The sequence below is a fragment of the Balaenoptera physalus genome (assembly GCF_965194825.1).
Source record: "Balaenoptera physalus genome assembly, chromosome: 10".
Taxonomy (NCBI): domain Eukaryota; kingdom Metazoa; phylum Chordata; class Mammalia; order Artiodactyla; family Balaenopteridae; genus Balaenoptera; species Balaenoptera physalus.
In genome coordinates, this window is record NC_138889.1 from 76638254 (window position 1) to 76658031 (window position 19778).

Here is a 19778-nt window from a genome sequence, read left to right on the forward strand (position 1 = left end):
AGTTGGTGTGAACCATGTAGAAAAAAACCCGCATGGAGCTATCTTCTGATGCAGCTTTGAGGCCATTTTCCATATGAGCCTCTCTGTGGAGCCCTCCGAATATTTTATATCCTTCTGTGGCCTCCGTCCTCTGGGTGTGTTGGCTCATTAGAGGTAGAGGGCTACTGGGATATTGGACACCGGTGTGTCTTTTGCTTTAGAGGTCTAACAATACCTAGGCCAAGCGTGACTGATGGAGATGTCTTTGGGTCATTACTTTGACATTTTAGCTCCGGGATCTAGGCTCACAGCCCCATGGAAGTGATTTCTTTTGAGGTAGGATGTTAAAAATAGACATTTCAGTAGGAGGAAGCTGTGGTATGTGATTCTGAGCTTCGATGAACACATCTCGTGTTCTGCATGGGGATTTCCATCTCCTGCTGAGCCTGGCTGGACACACACGGAACTTGAATTCTGATTTCCTTAGGAAGAGAAGACTCCCTCCCGTTCTGTCCTAGAACTCCCTCCCCATCACGGCACGTCAATGACCTGGCTTGGTGTTGGTACCTGTCGAGTGACACCTAGATGGCTGGACTGAGTGAGAATACCTGGGCCGCAGTGCTGATGCTAATCATTGACCAGCTGGCTCTCCCTTTCCTCATCTATGAAGTGGGGAGAATGCAGTGCGACCGCCTCCCCCTTTTCCCAGGATTGTGGTGTGGCTCAGATTAGATTGTATCTACAGAAGGGCTTTATAAGTTATAAGCACCGCAGATGGGAGGTAGTGGCTGAGTTGTAGTTAAGACTTTATGTATTCTTCTTGAGATGAATCAGTTGGGGCTTGCTTCCAGAACTTTGTAGAATAAACAGTATCTTTGTGCAAATCGTTCTTTTGTGCTCCGGGCCAGGTTGGCCCCTTCTTTCTTGGGTGCCAGCTTGGTATCTGGTAGTCCTCCTAGTAAAAGCCTATTATAAAAATACAAAACACAGAACCCCCAAGATTTCCCCAGGCCTGAGAGCTCTTACATCTGGGCTGGAGAGGGGCCCGGGGCACAACGGCCACTTCCACCGTGGCCAAGTCTCTTGGCCATGGAGTTACTCAGGAAGGAAGGAGGCTCCTAAATGGAGAACGAACAGGGCAGCGTTTCCTGGGGCAGGGCAACGTCAGCCACTGCTGGGAACTGCCTATCTCCAGAGATTTTTAAAGCCTTTGTCACACAACTTTCCCACAAATGACATAGCACTGTCTCTGGCAAGCCTAGTGCCTCTCTGCCCAATGGGACGAAGCTCTCTGACCATTTTTGAGGATGCCAGACCTTCTAAGTTTCCCCTTGGAGCACCTGGACCTTCCTTAATAAGCATCATTACCCCTCATTGGGTACCTGTGTGCGTGGGCTCACAGGTGCTGCACATTTTTTCTCATCAATCCTTAATATAAGTTTATGCACTAGGTACCATTATTATCTCCATTTTACTGATGAAGAAACTGAGCTTGCGTTTAAGTGACTTGCCTGGATTTGGATACCTTCAGAGATGAGGCCAGGATCTGATCCCAGATCTGACCTCACCCTCTTAACCACTGCACACCATTTTCTCCTTGTCACTAACATAAAATTCAGAGAGTTCATGGCTGTCACCTTTTCTGTGCCAACCATAAACCTGCCTGGAAGTGGGGGAGAATAAGGACACATGGTACCCCGTTTATTTCCCAGGGCCCCTCAGCTGTGCCCCACCCTCTTTCTCTGGGTGGAGCCCCACCCACCATCTTGCTTTGCCCCCGCCTCACGGCCCCTCACGCAGAAAAGGGGACTGCCCCCGGCCCCCATGCTTGGGGTCTTCTCTGGATCTGCTTCTTCCTGATGAATCAGCCTGCTTTGGCTGCTTAATCTTCTCAAGAAACCTGACCCAGGGGAAATCCTTAAACTGTCATCCACTACTCAGGTTTCCTGGGTAAGGGAGCATCCTCAAACAGTTAGCAAGAGTGCACACAGTTTGTCCCGTGGGTTGTGAATTTTAGTGAGCAATGTACTGCTCTCACCTGCAGTGATCTGATTGGCCGGCCGCTCACCTGCAGTGATCTGATTGGCCCCAAAAAACCCTTTTACCATTTAAAAAAGACAAAAAACTCTCTCCCAAGCTTGCCAGTGTGGTTGCCTTTCCCCCTAGCCATCTCCTGGAAGTAAAGCATTGATGACTCCATTGGGAACGTAAATGTTAGTTGGGAACAGTGACTCACCAGGCCATCCCTGGAAGAGCTGCATACCTGGGACCTAGGAAGCCCTGATGGAATGGAATGGAACATGTCAGGTGAGTTTTGACCACCAGGGTCAGGCTGAGATGGGGCCAGGCCCAGTGCCCGGGAATGGGGAGATCGGGAGCAGGGCCAGTTGGGACACCTCGGTGGGTGGCGGAGTCAGTGTAAGGGGCAGGAAGGGGCGAGGCAGCTTGTGGACCATAAATATTTGGGAGACTGATGCTGGAATCCAGGAGGCTTGTGCGGGAGGAGGGATGAGGCCACCAAGAGGGCCTGTCTGCCAGCATTCCTTGAGTGAGTACCTTAGGACAGGCACCCAGTTCGGTGCTACATAGGGGTACCACGAGCTCGCCATCTACCCCTCGGCCCTGTGGATAAAGCTCATCACTCTGGAACGGGAGTAACCTAACTGGCTCTGGCTCACTCTCTCCTGCCCCTTCACCCACTGGGAAGCAGGACGTGGCACCTTAGGCCTTCCTAAGAAGGATTCCACTAGCCCTAGAAAGCACCGGTAAGAATATAGATTTTATTGAAGATTTGAAAGGGCTGCATTTGGACCATGCACAGGTTCATTAAATGCCCCTTGATCTTGTCTCCAGGGCTTCTTCCTTCCTCCCCACCCACACAGCCTTCCTGCTTCCCAGTCAGTCCAGCTCCAAACCTCTTCTTTCTCTGCCTGAACTCTGTCTTTCTGATGCAAAGCATTTTAGCTCAGTCTGCACTCCTCTAAATTTGCACACTCATACACATTATTTTACGTAACAAAGAAGCTCCTCCTTGGTGTGGGGTTGGGGGGAGGGGGGAGGGGGAAGAAAGGAACATCCCACCCCCACCACTCACCTATGCGCGCCTAGTGGCGGTTAGCAGTGGGCTCACAATTGATAGGTAGCACTTGCTGATTTCCAAGGTAAATCCTCTACCAAGGCTGATTTCAGTCTACCAAATGTGACATCTCTGAACTGGCAAGAGATGTGCAAGACTATACCATTATATACTGTTTCTCTCATGTGGAGGAAATAGATGTAAATCACCTCGAGCATAAACAATGGCAAAATGTAGAAAGATAATTTTAAAGGAAGTGATGAGTTTTGAGTACGACTACCTTTAAAGATTTAATTGTAAGTTTATATAATGTAATTTTAAAGTATATATAATTCTATGTGTATACAGTTCAGAAAGCCTAAGTGAATCTGTAATGACATAAAGCAGATCCGTGTTAGTCTTGCAGCAGTGGTAGAGTGAGGGACGGATTATAAAGGGTTGCAAGGAAGTTCTTGGGGTTGGTAGAAATATTTGTTATCTTTTTCTTTTTTAACATCTTTATTGGAGTATAATTGCTTTACAATGTTGTGTTAGTTTCTGCTGTATAACAAAGTGAATCGGCTATATGTATACATATATCCCCATATCTCCTCCCTGTTGCGTCTCCCTCCCACCCTCCCTATCCCACCCCTCTAGGTGGTCACAAAGCACCGAGCTGATCTCCCTGTGCTATGCGGCTGCTTCCCACTAGCTATCTATTTTACATTTGGTAGTGTATATATGTCAATGCTACTCTCGCTTCGTCCCAGCTTACCCTTCCCCCCCACCCCGTGTCCTCAACTCCATTCTCTTACTTCTGCATCTTTATTCCTGTCCTGCCCCTAGGTTCATCAGAACCATTTTTTTTTTAGATTCCAACATTTGTTATCTTGATTGTAGGGATGCTTTCGTGGGTGTATGTAGATCAGAGCTCATCAAATTTTACATTTGAAATATATGCAGTACATTACATGTAGATTAAATCTCAATACAATTGGAAAAGGGATTTTAAATTGAACAATTTTAGATTAAATTATTTTTTCAGAATGATCAGTTTTCTAAGTTCAGCTTTATCATACAAAAGAGTGCATTTTTATTTGCTTCGTGTATGTTTGGTTGTGACCTCATGGATGATTGGCCTATGTATTTGTTTTCAGGTCCATATAGGGCCATATATTTAAGTTTGGGGATAACATAAAAGTAACTTAAATTGGCCTCACTTTCTTCAACTATAAATTTAAGGTTGTATCAGATCACCAGAGGTTCTTCAGTCACTGAAATTCTGTAATTGTAATTATGGATGAATTGGTCTCTTGGGATTCAGGATCACCTCATACGACAACACTGTAGAGAGATTGGGACTATCCACTGGAGATAGTCCCAATCTATCTGTCCCAATATCTGTCTACTGGAGATGGACATTCCTGGAGATCAGGAATGTCTCATCATTTCCTATTAATCCTTTCAGAGAATATTTTGAATAATTTTAGGCCAATGTGGTAATGCAGAGTTGAACAACTAGAAAACAACTGCCCAAAGGTGAGAACTCAGTCTTTGGTATCTTATTTTCGATGCAGTTGTAAATGGGATTGTTTTCTTAAATTTCACTTTCTGATATTCCTTTATAATTAATGGCTGGTTAACAGCTAACTCACAGATTTCCTAAAAGTTTAACAGTCAACTCTCCAGAGCCAGTACAAGCCTACTCTAGCATGTGTGTGTTTCTGTGTGTGTATCGTTTTAAAGAACACTTTAATGTCCACAGTCAGGTGGGTCACTACCGTGTTGCTGGAAATTCTCACAGCAAAGTGTTACCTACCAGTGCCTGTTCTGTGTCTTGTGCTACGACTGGTCTAAGAGATACATGAATCATCGTCTTGATTTCATGGACTTTATGTTCTAGGCAGTGAAGGGGGACAGATTCATTCGTCCATCCCATCTATTCATCCATCTATCTGTCCATCCATCTGAACGTTCACTGGTCTACCCCTCCATTTCTTGTCCATCCGTCCACCCGTTGACCCTCCAGTAAGTCAGTAAGTGCTTGTTTATTGAGCTCCTGTAGGGAGTCAGGCATTGTGCTAATGTTTCAAAGATGTAGAAAATTTGTTCTCTACCCTGGAGAAGCCCCCAGGTGAGATGTGGATGGTTATAATAACCATGATGAAGCCATGTGCAAAGTGCTTTTGGAGCCAAGAAGAAGGAACAAAGAATTTCCTGTTGGGAGTGAGACAGTGAGTTGGGAATGGCTTTACAGGGATGGACACTTGACTAGGCTTTTAAGACATCGAATAGGCATTTGCCAGGTGGTGGGGTAGAGATGGCACTGCTGGCAGAGAGGATGGTGTGGGCAAAGGTACAGGGGCTGGGTAGCTAGGCACGCAGGTATATTTAATTGTAGGTGCACTAGGATTTCAAAGAAGGGAGAGAAGCCTGGCAGTCGGGGCTGGTTTCTAGAAAAGAACATCCTGCCAAACGGAGGGGATGCGGGAGGACACGCCAGACCAGAAAACCCACCAGCAGGGACCGAAGGTTAACGTGGCACAGAGCCTGTGGTGTGAGTGGTGGACCAGAGGAATTTGTGGGTTGGGGACGTGGAGACGAGGCAGAAAAGGAAACTAACATTTAAAGGTTCCTGGGACTTCCCTGGCGGTCCAGTGGTTAAGACCCTGTGCTCCCACTGCAGGGGGCACGGGTTCGATCCCTGGTTGGGGAACTAAGACCCTGCATGCTGCATGGTGCGGCCCAAAATAAAAACAAGTTTAAAAAAATTTAAAGGTTCCACCTAAGTGCCAGGCACTGTGCTAAGGACTTTCCAAACATTCTCATGTAGTCCTCACAGTAGATAGTAAATTATTATCCCATTTTACAAATGTGGAAGCTGAGGCTCAGAAAGTGGCTTGCTCAACGCCTTGCCATACTCCGTGTCCACATGTGTGAGGTCCCTTAGGTCTAATATTTCCCTTTATGCATTTAACAATCCTGTGAAGAGGAGACAGACTCAGAGAGGTTAAGCAACCTACCAGAGGCTACCCAGGACTCCAAGGTCTTGACTGGACCTGGTAGGGCCAAAATCCTGGGGAGCCTGTGCCTGGGAAGCTAAGCTGAGGCATCTGGGCTGGACAGGAGCGACCGAGAAGTGCAATGGCCGGCACCCCCTTACCTGCAGTCTGCAGATGAGGGGAACTGTGGAGGCTTGGAGGACCGGAGGGAGGCTCATATTTAAAAGGTCAGTTCATGACCAGGCGGGAGGGAGGTCTGTATTGTTACCCAGGTTGTCACCAGCCCCTCAGGTGTGGCCACCCTGCCAGGCAGCTCTCACAAGCTCTTGTTGGGTTTGGGGATGTTTGCTGTCAAAGAGTGTACTCAGCAGCTCCGCCTACCCTCCACCCCATCTCCTCCTTCCCTCCCTCCAGGCCTGCCTTGGGCGGGGACCTGGTTCCCATCACAGCCATAGAGGAAGCTCTTGGGAAGAGAATATCTCTAGTTAGTAACTAATGAACACAGGAAGGGAGAGAAAATACTTGAGAAATTCCAAGTGGGCTCTGACGTTTGGCTTTCTTGGAGATGCTGGACATTATGGTAAAAGTTATTCAGATCTTGCTTCTAAGGTTGGAGTAGGTGAGAGGAAGTGCCGCAGGGGGAACCCAGTTTTATTCTGAAGGCACCCGTGATGTGATAGTCTTCATCCTCACTTGGCCTTATTTGACTTTCCAGGGAGGCCCTCGGGAGACCTGGATGCACGTGTTTTGTAAGGGCTGGTGGCCGCCGGACCAGGCTGCCTGGCTCAAATGGAGCATCACCATTTGTTAGCTGTGGGACCCCATGTACATTTCTTAACCTTTTAGAGCCTCTGTTTTCCAGTATGTAAAATGGGGATGACTCATTTAGTCAGCAGATATTTAGTGAGCACCTACTGTGTGCCAGGCACCATCCTGGATGTTTGGAAAAATTCAGTGAGCAAAGCAGATGAGAATTTTTGTTCTCCTGCAGCTGTCACTCCAGCAGGGAGAGATTGTGGATGAGATCACAGGTAGAAAATGCCTGGCACACAGTAGGCTCTCAACAGAAGCACATCCTCCCCTCGTGCACAGGTGGTGGCCATAGTGAGGAAACAAATGGGAAAGGACTGTGTATCCTGTCAAGTGCAGGGCAGAGCACAGCCTATCCCAGGAGGACAGAGTGCAAGCAAGCGAGGGGCATCCTAGGCATCGAAGGTGGGTCAACCCAAGGTGTGGGGTAAGCAGGCGCCTACGTGCTCATCCTTAAGATCTCACCAGTGCCTCCCTGCACATTCACCAGCCTGGTGTGTTTTTCTAGAGGCACAGTTTCAAAACCTCTGGAGTTGCTGTGCACGCCCACCTGCGGCTGGTTGGTGTTCCCGCAAGACAATGCCACCATTGTGTGGCTGAGGGGCCCTTCCCAGGCCGGCCTGGTCCACTTCAGGCGGGAGGAACTGGGGGACTTTGCTCCTGAGCATTTCCCATCCGGATACAACCCTGCAGTGGTAACTCCTGTTGTACTGGCATTTTTATTTTTGCGATGGTGACACTGTTGTGAAATGATGTTTGGTTTGTGCTTTGGTGACATGGGAAAGTGTCAGCTCCCCTCTTGGATCTGTTAGGCATGAGTGACAAGCAGCCAACTGTGTTCCCAGGGGCAGGCGCGGGTGACATTGAGGTGCCTGTTGTGCAATGAGCCTCACCCTCACTGGCTGCTTTTCCCACGCGGCCGTGACACTCACCCTTCTGTAGCTCGCGGCTCATGCGTGGGCCTCTGAGGAGCAGTGTAGCATCATTAGGAACCAGAGTCTCTGCTGTCAAAGGCTGCATACTAGTGTGTGACATTGGGACAGTCATTTCCCCTCTCAGAGCCTCCATTTCCTCATCTGTAAAATGGGGGAAATAATACCTTCCTCACAGGTGAGTTGGGAACTAAAGGAATCCGTTGTTTGCCACGTGTTCACAGTGCATGGCATCGTCTTCATGGTAATGATAATTGGCACTAACACACTGTGTGTCCTTACTATGCACCGGGCATTGTTAGATGACCTCTTTTTTTTTTTCCTTCTCATCATCTTTTTTTTAAATTAATTTTTATTGGACTATAGTTGCTTTACCGTATTGTGTTTCTGCTGTACAGCAAAGTGAATCGGTTATACGTAAACATATATCCCCTCTTTTTTAGATTTCCTTCCCATTTAGATGACCTCTTTTCAATCTCACAAGAACCTGAATAGGGAGTCGACCCATTTTACAGATGAGGAAACAGAGGCTCAGACATAGTTTAAGGAACTTGCCTGGGATAACTCTGCCGGGAAGTGGTTGAGGCATGTCTGGAACCTAAGCAGTCTGACCCTAGAAGGTGCTCTCTTTATCAATTCACCATAGAATTTGGCGGATGATAGTTAGCATCCTACACAAGGCTGCAGCAAGAGTGGGACCCAGCAGAGGCGGCTGCTCAGGCAGGGTTTGCTCAAGGCACCAGGGCGTACATGCAGCTCTGAGCACCTTATCTTGACTTGATATCATTCAGAGGTAAAGTAGGAGGAAGGGTGGTGAGGGGAGTGGATGGAAATTCGGATTAGCGATAAGCCCTGCCCCTCCTCTAGTCACCTGCTGTGTATGTGTGTGTACACGTGTGCATATCCCTTAGGGACAGAAGCATACATATGGGCAGGTGTCAGGGTGGCTCTTTGGTGGTTGTGCATACAAGTATGTAGGTTACTGCCAGTTAAAAAGGGAGAAAACCAGCAGTGGGCTCCTCCCTCCCCCTGCTGCTATCTTCTGGGTCCAGACAGGGATGTATACTCCCTGGTGTAAACAAGATCCTGTGAACCATGTTCCAAAACATATATTGAGCACGGGGGGCTGGCAGTCCCATTCTGCACGTGCTCGCGTGGGAGATACAGACCCCAGTCACATCTAGGTGCTCCTGGAGCCCAGCTTTCTAGCAGCCTTACGTGGCTAGAGACTAGCCGAGAGCCAAGAAGCCTTCCCTACCGACTCTCCGAGCAGCTCAGAGGGGTGCCACAGAAGCCTTCCACTTAGGTGTTTTCATCAATGGAAAAGTCCTATCAAGGCTCCTGCTTGAATGGTACTTCTTTTACTTTACATCTAATTTTAAAGGACTCTGGGGTCTTTTAAAGACAGTCCAGCAACTCTGCAGCCTTAAGGGCATCCTTGTATGCAACAAAATGCTATTCATAGTGACGTCCACAGGTCATCAAGAAAACATGGAATTGGGTTAATTTAAAAAGCAGGGATCATGATAATCTATTTGGGAAAGAGTCCCAATGGCATAGTTAAAAACTGGCTTTCAGAAGTGGAAGCTCTCAGCAATGTAGAATGACTTATTCCCCCCAAACTTATATTAATTTGAATATGAATAAACACCATTTATTCAGTACTGTGCTCCAGACACTGTGTTAACCATTGACATACATGTTTTCATTTCGTCTGTAAAGCAAACCTGCGTATCACCACCGTGTAAGTGAGGGCCCCCCGCGCTCAGCTGGCCCTGACTCATCGTGGGCCACCTGGCTGGTAAGAGGCAGAGCCAGATCTGAACCCTGGTCCACGCCAGCTCCTGAGATTGCAGACACACTGCCCTTGTATAATTACCGTGGTTGATGAAAACCCACAAATGACCTGAGTAACGCATCGGGAGATGGCAAACATGGGGATGGAGGAGAGTCATTGACCTCTAGGGTGGGCATGTAGTGAGAACCACGGACACTGGGCAGAACTGGACTCTTCCTTTGAGAAAACAGGGAGCAGTGCCAGCGTTCAGGCTCAGCCCCTGCTGGGCTGTGTGGCCTGGATTGGCTTCTCCGTACTCCCCCTCTTTTTCCAATGTATAGGGTTGGGGACACCATTCACCCATTTGAATGTTTGTTTCAAGGCAGTGGTTTTAATCAAGGCAGGGTCTACATTAAGAAAGGATATATTAGACTCTGATGGGGAGAGAGGGGAAGAGGGAAAAAGCCACCAGCTAACTTCAGGCCCCTTACTTCACCCCAGGCAGTTAAAATGATCTGTGGACATGTGGCCACACCTGTGGGGTAGGTACCGGGCTCTTTTCGAGATGCTGGGGATACAGAAGTGAATGTGTTAACCAGCTTTGCCCTTAATAACAAATGGTGCATTTTGATTGTCTTAAAACTGTGACTAATTGAATAATCATTCTTTGTGGTATTCAGGTGCTGGGTGGACACTCTCTCTATACTATTGTTGCAATACCATTTTTTGTGCTTCAGGACAATCAGACCTAAACCATTTAACCACACACTGCACAGTCATGGAAATGATAGGATGTTGATGATGTTTCCAGAGTCTAGAGTGGGACATTGAATAGAGGCCGAACAGTTGAGTTCTCTGTACAACTGTTGGACTGGAAACCACCTCAGATGCTAAACGACTAGTGTACTTGTATCTTAAATCTCCACCCTGGCATTTCCTGCTAAGAGATACGTTGTACTCTTTTCCTCCTGGAACCGCTATGCTAAAAGCTATCTGCTGCCTTCAGGACCCATCACGCTGCCTGCCCGGCATGTTGGTCTGCATTTAGAGTTGTTAGGGCAATGACTTTGGGTGCAGTTATTTTATGGAATTTTGGGAGGTTTCTTTCTCAGAGTGCTGCCCAACCCCCTTCATTTGAGAGCTAATTGCAGTATAAACTTGGCACCTTCCCCGCTGATTTAACAGCAGTGCAATTTTTATCAGTTTTCTTGTTACAGCTAATAATCAGGTTCTTTACTTCGCTTGATCTGTCGAGATTTTCCCTCTTTGATTTCAGCCTGTTTGATATGGAATGATGTGGAATTATAAGCAAACAAATGACACACTCCTTGAAATTCTGTCAGGGCTAATAAAGTGAATCAAAACGAATTCGCTCTTCAGCTGTCATTGTCTTCCTTCCCCTTTTTTCCTTTCAAGCCTCTGACAGCAGCTCCTTTCCCTCACCGGGCGCTTCTGGAGCACTGGGTCTCCCGTTAGAGGGGGTGGGAAGCGTGGTAAACTCAGCGAGATGGGTCAGAGCCAGAGCGGGAAAGACTCCTTCAGATACTGGTGTGAAACGATTCTAGAGCCTATCTTTTGTCTGGAATGATGTGATGATTTGGAGTTGGGGGTGGGGATGGTTGTTTTATTCTTTCCTAGAACTGTGTGGTTTTTTGTCTTGCCCGTTTCTACTGAAAGTTCGCCGATCAAGGATGAGTGGGCTCCAGCGTAAAAGCAACAGAAGCCCTAAGTCTTTAGAACTCTGAGGAAGGAAAGGCTCTGGAGAAGTTGCTTCTGAGTGCCTGAGGCTTACAGAGGAAGCCCTGCATGCCTTAGCCCTTGCTTAAAATCTTTCAAACACACAGCAAGTGAGAGGGATGGGGCTGAAGTATGTCATTGCGTAGCGGGGCCCATGAAAACGGTGTTTCTTAAAATAAATCTAGGTATTTTCTTGTGACTCACTTCTTCAGAAAGTCGAGAGCTGGGGAGAGGAAACTCCAGATAATCAATGATTCTTGTTTGATGGGTCCTGATTAACGAGCTTGCACTATGGAGTGATTTATTTTCTCTATTCCTTCCTCTTTTCAGTCAATAAAGAGACTTGAGATCCTGGTTTGAGGATTCACTGAGAGCTCACATTAAGTCTCCAATGCAATCAGTTTCCCAGGGGTTTGCCCTTTTTCTCTCCATTCAGCTCAACCCCGGCAACCACTTACTGACCACCTGCTGTGCGCCCGCCTTGAAAGACACTGTCTCTGCCACAATCTGGGGGTGGGGTGAGGAGGTGGTGCCAGCGAACAGGTTCTCTGCTTCGCTCGGGATGCAATGAGGAAATCAAGGGTGACTTCCTGGAGGAACCAGGGTAGGAATGGAGTTTTTTGGGGTGGCCCCAGGTGGAGGCACCCAGGTGGGTGGGGTGGCAGGAGTTCAGAGATGGGGAAGTGTGAGGTCCAGTTTTCCTGAGCGTAATTGTAATTATTACTGAGCCCTTGCTATGTGCAGGCATATTATGTCATTCAGTCCCTATGACACAGACTGGCCACTTTTTTCTGTTAAGAGCTGGACAGTAAATATTTGAGGCTGTGCGGGCCAAAAGCCTCTATCACAACTACTCAGCTGTGCCATTGTGGTCTGAAAGCAGCTACAGATAACAAATGGGTGTGGCTGGGCTCCCACAGAACTTTGTTTACAGAAACAGGTGGTCCCTTGGGTTTGGCCTGGGTCACAGTTGGCCAGTCCCTCCCTGCCTTATCATATATTTGGTATAATTCCCATTTTATGGAGGATAAAACTGAGGTACAGAGAGGTGAAAAGAAATTCACATGCCAAGGGCCACCTTGACTTGGTTGGTTCCCAAGCCCAAGCTTTTCACTTACCCACGCACTGCCTGCCCTGTGAGGTCGACACTGGCTGGGGAAGAGTGGATGGATGAGAAGACTGCCTTGAACTGCAGTGTGAAAAATCTGCCTTTCATTCAGTGGGGAGCCGTTGATGATTTTGTGAGCAGGTGATAGGACTAGGGCTGTGCTCTTGGAAGATTAAGTTGGTTGTGGTATGTAGGTAGATTCGAGTTGGGAGAAGAAGAGCCCTGTCTTAAACAGTGTGGAGTAGAGAGGTTCACTTCTTTGGCAGAGCCATTTCTGACCACTATAGAACTTTCAGAGTTCTCCCTGGTATACCAGATACCTGTGTGGCCTCCCCAGGGCTCCACACTGTGTGTGCCGGTGGGTGAGTGGGAGAGGGTTACCCCTGTACTTGTTGAAAGAAGCTTGCTTAACCTTGGTTTCCTGCTGGATTGTATAGACACAGAGAGGGCTGGCTTTAGGGAGGATACGTCTATTTTAAAATACCCTTAATCACCTAGGAAGGGAATGAGCAGAGGTACCTGTATCCCCTCCCACTCAGCGGTGTCCTTGTCCGTGGCCTGTTCTCACCTCAGCTGATGGTTGTAGGGCAGATGGCTTTAAGCTTTGGGATGTTCTCGTGGTCCCTCAGACCCTCAGATGGTAGGATCCCTCCAGGGCTTGAGACATCACTGTGCTCTATCTCCTGTTTAGGGAAGATACCAGCCTGGAATCACTCTCTGGACCAGCCTGGCCAGTTTCTGGCCTGCTTTTCTTTTACAGTCTGCCGTGGTTTGTGATTCCAGATGGGTGTGCTCCAGACTCTCGAAATTGTACCTTGTGAAAGAGAAGGGGAGTGAGTCTTCAAGTCATTTGTGTGCTGGAGGTTCAGGGTAGAGGCTGTGGCTGGTTTTGTTCTGGCCCATTTTATAATGCTGGTAGTCAAATTTCTAATTATTCTTTTTATTTACTGAACACTTAGCATGTGTCAGATTCTGTGTCCTTTATGTGTATGAACTTGTTTCACCTTCATAATGGCCCAATGAGGTAGGTATTATTATCCCCTCTTGTAAATGAGGACACCCAGGCCAAAGGACACAGACGTAATAAGCTGCGTGGCAGCTAAGATTTAGAGCGGTCTGCTGACTCCAGTGCCCTCCTCTTGACCACCTGCTGCCTCTGCTTCCTGAGTCCCACGTGGGTCAGGTCAGGGGCTTCCAGGTGGTGCTTCACTGAGTCTTCACAACCACCTTCTGAAGTAGACCTTACTGTGCCCATTTTACAGCTGGATAAACTGAAGCCCAGAAAAGGCAAGTGACTTGCCAAAGGGCATTCAGACAGCAATGGATAGGTTTGGGGTTTTTATTTATTTTTAAACAATTCTTTCAGTGTGAACATAACTGAACAGAGAATGAGCCGAGTCAGTAGGACGGTGTCATGGAGGGGGTGAGTGAACTGAATAATTTATATTTGTATTCAGAGTGTTGGAGAGTGTCTAAGGGATTCTAGAGTTAGTCAGCCTGGGTTCATATCCTGGCTCTGCCACTTCCCTGTGATCTTAGATAAGTTACTTTACCTCTCTACACTTTAGTTTTCTCCTCTGAAAAATAGACACAATAATAGCATCTACCACAGAGAATAAGGATGAAATGAGTTAATGGCATGTAAAGTGTCTGTACCAGTGTCTGGCATGTATTAGGCTCTGTATGTGTTAGTTGTTATTAAGCTCCTACTCTGCATAAGGCACTTTTTTTCGAATATGTTATATCACTCAGTCCTCATAAGAACTGACAAGTACATGGTATTTATTCCATTTTACAGATAAGAAAACCTAGGCTCAGAGAGTTAAATAGCTCACCTGAGGTCATACACCCATTCCTCCAGAGATACATGTTGAGAAATTGAACAAAACAGACCCAAATCCCCACCCTGGGGAGCCTCCAGGGCTGGGACTTGAACCCAGGTCTTTCTCTTTTCCTTTGAATGTTTTTCCCTTTCTCTCTCTCCCTCTTAATAATTTCATCGAATGATCTCTCAGATTGGCCATTGTAATGACCAAGATGGCGCTCGACTTCCTTAGCCTTCTCAGTGCTTGTGAAATTGAAAATGATCTTGCTGAACTAGAGCTTCTATCTGACAATTTGGGAGTCATGAGGTAGGAAAGTGACATGGATTTAAGGATTCGATGCCATGGTCCGAGGTGTGAAATAGAACCATATTGTGGTGTGGGTCTCTGCAGTGGAGGCTTCGAGTTGGGGGCTGGGGGGTGGATAGGCCTCGTCTGTTCTCAGCGCTTGAGGAAGTGGAAAGTGCACGTCTGCCTTGGCCCCTCTTGGGATGAGGCCTTCACGGTCCCAGGTGGAGTAGTCAGAGGTGCCGCCTCCCTCGAAGGGCCTGCTTTGCAAGTCCAGGCCCTGGCCCTCAGTCCCCATTCCGGGGGCCTTAAAGGGCAGCACCCCACTGTGTGAGAGTCCTCTGGGCACAGTGCTGGGAAGAACAGGATGGAGAGTGAGAGCTGGGGCGAGGCCGGAGCTTCCACTGCTCTGTGAGTCACGCGAGATCTCGGAGCAGGCCTGCTAGTGGAGATACAGTGATCACTTTCATCATTTGGGTGGAGACATCACATGGATTAGTCCGTGAACTGCACCTGCAAACACGGCCCAGCTGAGGTGGGATACTTCTCTTTCTGAGCAGGCGTGGGTTTGTATCCCTCCTGGGGGAAAAAAAAGGTGCTGATAAACAGGACCTGCACGTCCCCCACAAACTCACAAGTCCACGCGTGAAACTTAGCACTCAGAATTGACAAGGAGGTGTTCAGTTTTGTTTTTGGCTTATGTCATTTAGGGAGGAAGTTTTTAGGCGAGAGTTTTCTTGTGTTTGTTGGCTCGTTGGAAGCAAATATTCTTTGTGCCGATGATTCTGTGACTGGGAGGGGCAGGTCTCTCCGTCCCCCAAGGGGGTCTGCTTTCCTGATCCCGTGATGACCCAGCCTCTGCCTTTCGGGCGCTGTGCACACCGATGCTGTGTTTAAATCTGTTGGAATTTGCTGGGGTTTTTTTTTGTTCAGAGAATCCCAACTGTGAAAATGATGCCAGGCTTTTAAGTTAAACTGATTAAATTTGAGATGATTGTGAGGCCATTAATAACCCCGCTCACACAAGAGTAATTGAAGCGCTCTGTGTTTTGGTACTTGGCTCCTTTACAAGGGACCCAGGCTCCTGAGAACTCAGCTAACTCAATAGCCCTCCTTTCCCTGAAATGGCCCATGAAAAGATGCCTGTTGGGTGGTAACCTCCCCATACGTTTTCTCAATAAAGAGAAAAAGATGGGAAGGGGCGGGGTAGGGCAGGGGGGCGGAGGGGACCTCGCCTGCATTTAGAGCCGCAGCCTCTCAAAGCCGTCTGGCGCAGACTGTTTAGTTCCGTGTCCCCTGTCCCATTCAGGCCTCTGCATGTTTTGAAGCTTTCTTTAGCTTTCTCCTGAGCCTTGATGGCAGATCTCTCAATAGGTGAAAGCCTGGCTCTGGCCAGCTGAATACCCCATGGGCACAATGCACTGCATGTTAATGGCGCTGGCTGGCCCCAGACAGCTCGCCTGCGGGACCGTGGCTCCTATACCGGCCCAGCAGCTGCCTCGGATGGAATCTGACGGGGTTCCTAAAGTTGCCCGTTTGCTTTTTTTGCAGATCTACACGGACTGGGCCAATCATTATCTAGCCAAATCAGGCCACAAACGTCTCATCAAGGATCTCCAGCAAGACGTGACGGACGGCGTCCTCCTGGCCCAGATTATCCAGGTTGTGGGTAAGAGCAGATTTTACGTCAGGGGTGGATGAGTTACCATGGAGACCAGTCCAGACGGGGCCGAGTCTGGCAAGAGGGACCGGAACCCTGACATCTAAAAATGCAGTGTTTCTGTCACATGTATGACACTTTTTTTGACTCTGTCTTGTGCCGGGGGAGTGGGGGGGTACCAGCTTGCTTTTCCTGATAAGATCACCCACGTGGCAATCTCATCTTGAGTCTCTGAGAAGAAAGACTAGCCGTGGCTGGGGGGAAATGCTGGTGGTTTGGGGAGGGGCTCTCTGTCCCCTTTCTTACCTCCTACCATCTTTCTGGCTCTCTCATTTCCCCCCTGCGATGGTGCTTTTTTGTGGATTACTCTGGCAATATTTCAAAAAAAAAAAAAAAAAAAAAGGCAATATGGGGCTGGTTTATTCCTGTGAACTCTAATCGGGTCTGAGAAATCAAAGGATCAAACTCCGCAGAGGGCTGGTTCTATTTTTCATACTAGGGGAAGGGAAGTGGAGCGGTGGGGTTTTTAATGCCTTGGCTGTGTGCAGGAGGAGAGGAGTCACCCTGGGCAGGCACGTGGGTGGAGGCTGGGCGCAGCTTTGCCTTGGGTCTTAAGGGAAGCACCCCAGTGGTCCTGCCTGAGAACTTAGAGCAGACCGTGCAGGCGGGGGGTCAATTAGATGGCATTAGGCTGATTGTTGTCGCTGGCAGCTTTAGCAGCCGACTCATGCCAAAAGAGAAGGCAGAAAAAAAGGACGGAAGCCCCAGCCCCTCAGGCGTGAGTTCTTACGGAAAAGTTGCTTGTCCTTCAAGTGAGAAGAAGCCTTGTATAGTTCTAGCTCTGCTCACATCTGTGGAGACTGTACCTAAAAATATAGGTAAGTTGCCCTTAGGCGAAGATTTTGGACTTTCAAAGAGAAAGATGCTTCCCTGCTGTCCTAAGATTGATTGAAGACCAGCTTCCATTGGTCCTCCTTCTCTTCTCTCCTTTTTCCTTCCTTCCCTGTATTAGTTTGCTGTTGCTGTATTAGCAAAGTGTCACAAACTTAATGGCTTAAAACAACATATATTAACTATCTCCCAACATATATTAACTATTTCTGTGCATCAGAAGTGCAAGCATGGCTTAGCTGGGTGCCTCTGCAAGGCTGCAGTCAAGGTGTTGGTCAGGCTTGAGTTCTCATCTGGAGCTTGACTGGGGAAAGGGGTCAAGCTTACTCAGATTGTTGGCAGAACTCATTTACTTGCAGTTCTAGGAGCGTGAGCCCTGGTTTCTCCCTGACTGTTGGTTGGAGGCCACCCTCAGCTCCTAGAAGACCCTCTCAGCTCCTTGCCACATGGGTCTCTGAACATGGCCTCTGCCATCTCTGTTTCCCTGTCTTTAAAATGGGCGCAGGGCTTCCCTGGTGGCGCAGTGGTTGGGAATCTGCCTGCTAATGCAGGGGACACAGGTTCGCGCCCTGGTCTGTGAAGATCCCACATGCCACGGAGCAACTAGGCCCGTGAGCCACAACTGCTGAGCCTGCGCGTCTGGAGCCTGTGCTCCGCAACAAAAGAGGCCACAATAGTGAGAGGCCCGCGCACCGCGATGAAGAGTGGTCCCCGCTTGCCGCAACTACAGGAAGCCCTAGCACAGAAACGAAGACCCAACATAGTAATCAATCAATCAATCAATAAATCTTTAAAAAAAAAAAAAAAAATGGGCGCAGCCATGCCTGCTTCGTCTGATCTTGTGGCAGTCTTGGGAAAGGCACAAGGTAGGTATCAGATATGAAATGTGCTTGGATACTGGAAGGTGTTTCTGGATAGGACTTGGTAGCCACTGCCTAGAAAGATATGTGTAGAAAGATGAAGAGGCCTCTGAATCGATGTCAGAGTGTCACGATAGATTAGTTGTGTCTGCCAGGGCCCAGCAAAGGTGAATGGTAACATGTGTATCCCAAATTTACTAAGCATAGTGCTAGGGAAATGTAAGCTAGCACAGTTTTTAATCATTGCTCAGGAGGATGCTTCCCTGAATCTATTCAGATGAGCTGAACCTCCCTAGACAGTTACCTTTCTGGGCCTGAACTACTGGACTGCGAGTTCAGAAGCTCAAGCTAGTACCACTGATGCAGGCTGCCGCTCAGGCCACCAAGTTGCTTCCCCCCAGCCCTCCAGGAGAGGCTCCCTCTGCCCATGGACTCCCTACTAAGTAAGGCCAGATGTCAACACATGGAACTCTACCCCTGACTGTGCCAGGCTCACACCCTCTGCTCTGGGTGTGGAGAACAGAGGCCCAGGATACGGGGGGATGAGAAGGCAGCTAAACATAGGCATCTCCTATGTGACTTCTTCCCTAGACTGTCCATCAGCCAGTTCAGAACATCTCATCTCAGAGTGTCTTGTGAACACAGATCTCTTGGTTGGGGGGCTGGCGGGAGGGTACAGCACTCTGGCCAGGATGCTAAGCTATTAATCGCTATACTCCCTGCTTCCCCCACACATGTGCCTATAAAAGGAAAATGTAAAAATGTATATTTGTATGTGTACATGTTTTTAATATATACATATATGTGTGTGTGTGTGTGTATACACACACACATATGTGTGTTGGGGGTGGGTGTATCTCTCTCTATTCTCCCTAAGATTTTCCTCGAATTGGAGTCCTAGTGACTCCATCTGTATTGGACAGAATTCTAGTGGTTACAGTTGCTCTTTGGCTGGAGAGCTCCTACTCATTCTTGAAAGGTCAGTTTCTCCCTGATACTTCCTAGCTCCCCCAGGCAGAGCTGGAGGGACCCTCCTCTGTCATCCTACTGACTGCTGTATTGGGCCTGGGTCTCTCCAGGCCTGGGTCTGAGTCATCTTTCTTTCTGGGTTCACAGCATTTAACACGGTACCTGGCGTGCAGTGATGTTCAAGAAGAGTTGAGGAGATTAGGGATGAGAATTTTATTCACTGCAACCCTTGCTTCCCTAAGCCTGGCTCGGATTGTTTCCAAAAGGTGGCCCGGATGTTTTCCCTTACCAGTATTTAGCATTCTTCTGAGTGCTCCTCTAAACTGTATGTCACACCCTCCTCCTTTCCAGGACTCTGGTGCAACTCTAAGGTTTGGAAGGGACCTTTTAAACGCCTCAACCTGATGTGTGAATTGCTTCCATGAAAAGTAGTCAGCAGAGTCTATTAAAGTAGTCAGCAGATGGGCAACTTACTACCTCCTCAACTAGTTCTAATGATGGAGAGTTAGAATTTTTTCAAAGCTCTTGTTTCATTAAGTCAAAATCTGCCCCTCCTTGGTAGTGTCTCCCTACAAGTACTAGTTCTGCCCTCCAGGGCTACAGAGAGCAAGCTAATCTGGGACAACTAGAGCATCAAAATAATTGAGGACCATTGTGGGTTATAACTGTGGAATGAAATAGGAACCTACAAATCTGTATTCATAGATAGATACATAAATAGATGATCTATCAATGGAGGAGAAGAGAGAACTCAACTGTTCGGGTGAATGTTGACTGATAAATGTAGAAGAGTTGCAGCTGTGATGGTAAAGGTTAGTTAAGGCAGGAATCATCAATGGATGCTGAAATCTAGAGGAGAAAGTTTGATGGAGAGCAGCTATTTACAT

The 19778-nt window shown here is 47.9% G+C and overlaps 1 protein-coding gene across 14 annotated transcripts in view; it reads left to right on the forward strand.

Moving 5' to 3' along the window:
* Positions 1 to 19778, forward strand: part of NAV2 (neuron navigator 2) — a 761975-nt gene that overhangs the window by 460502 nt on the left and 281695 nt on the right. For all 14 annotated transcript variants that reach the window (XR_014267924.1, XR_014267925.1, XR_014267926.1 and 11 more), the window contains exon 2: positions 16063 to 16180. Coding sequence is in view for 4 of the 14 variants with exons in the window: in XM_082476565.1 (XP_082332691.1) it covers positions 16063 to 16180 (118 nt within the window). In the remaining 10 variants the exon portion in view is untranslated. The remainder of the gene's footprint in view (positions 1 to 16062; positions 16181 to 19778) is intronic.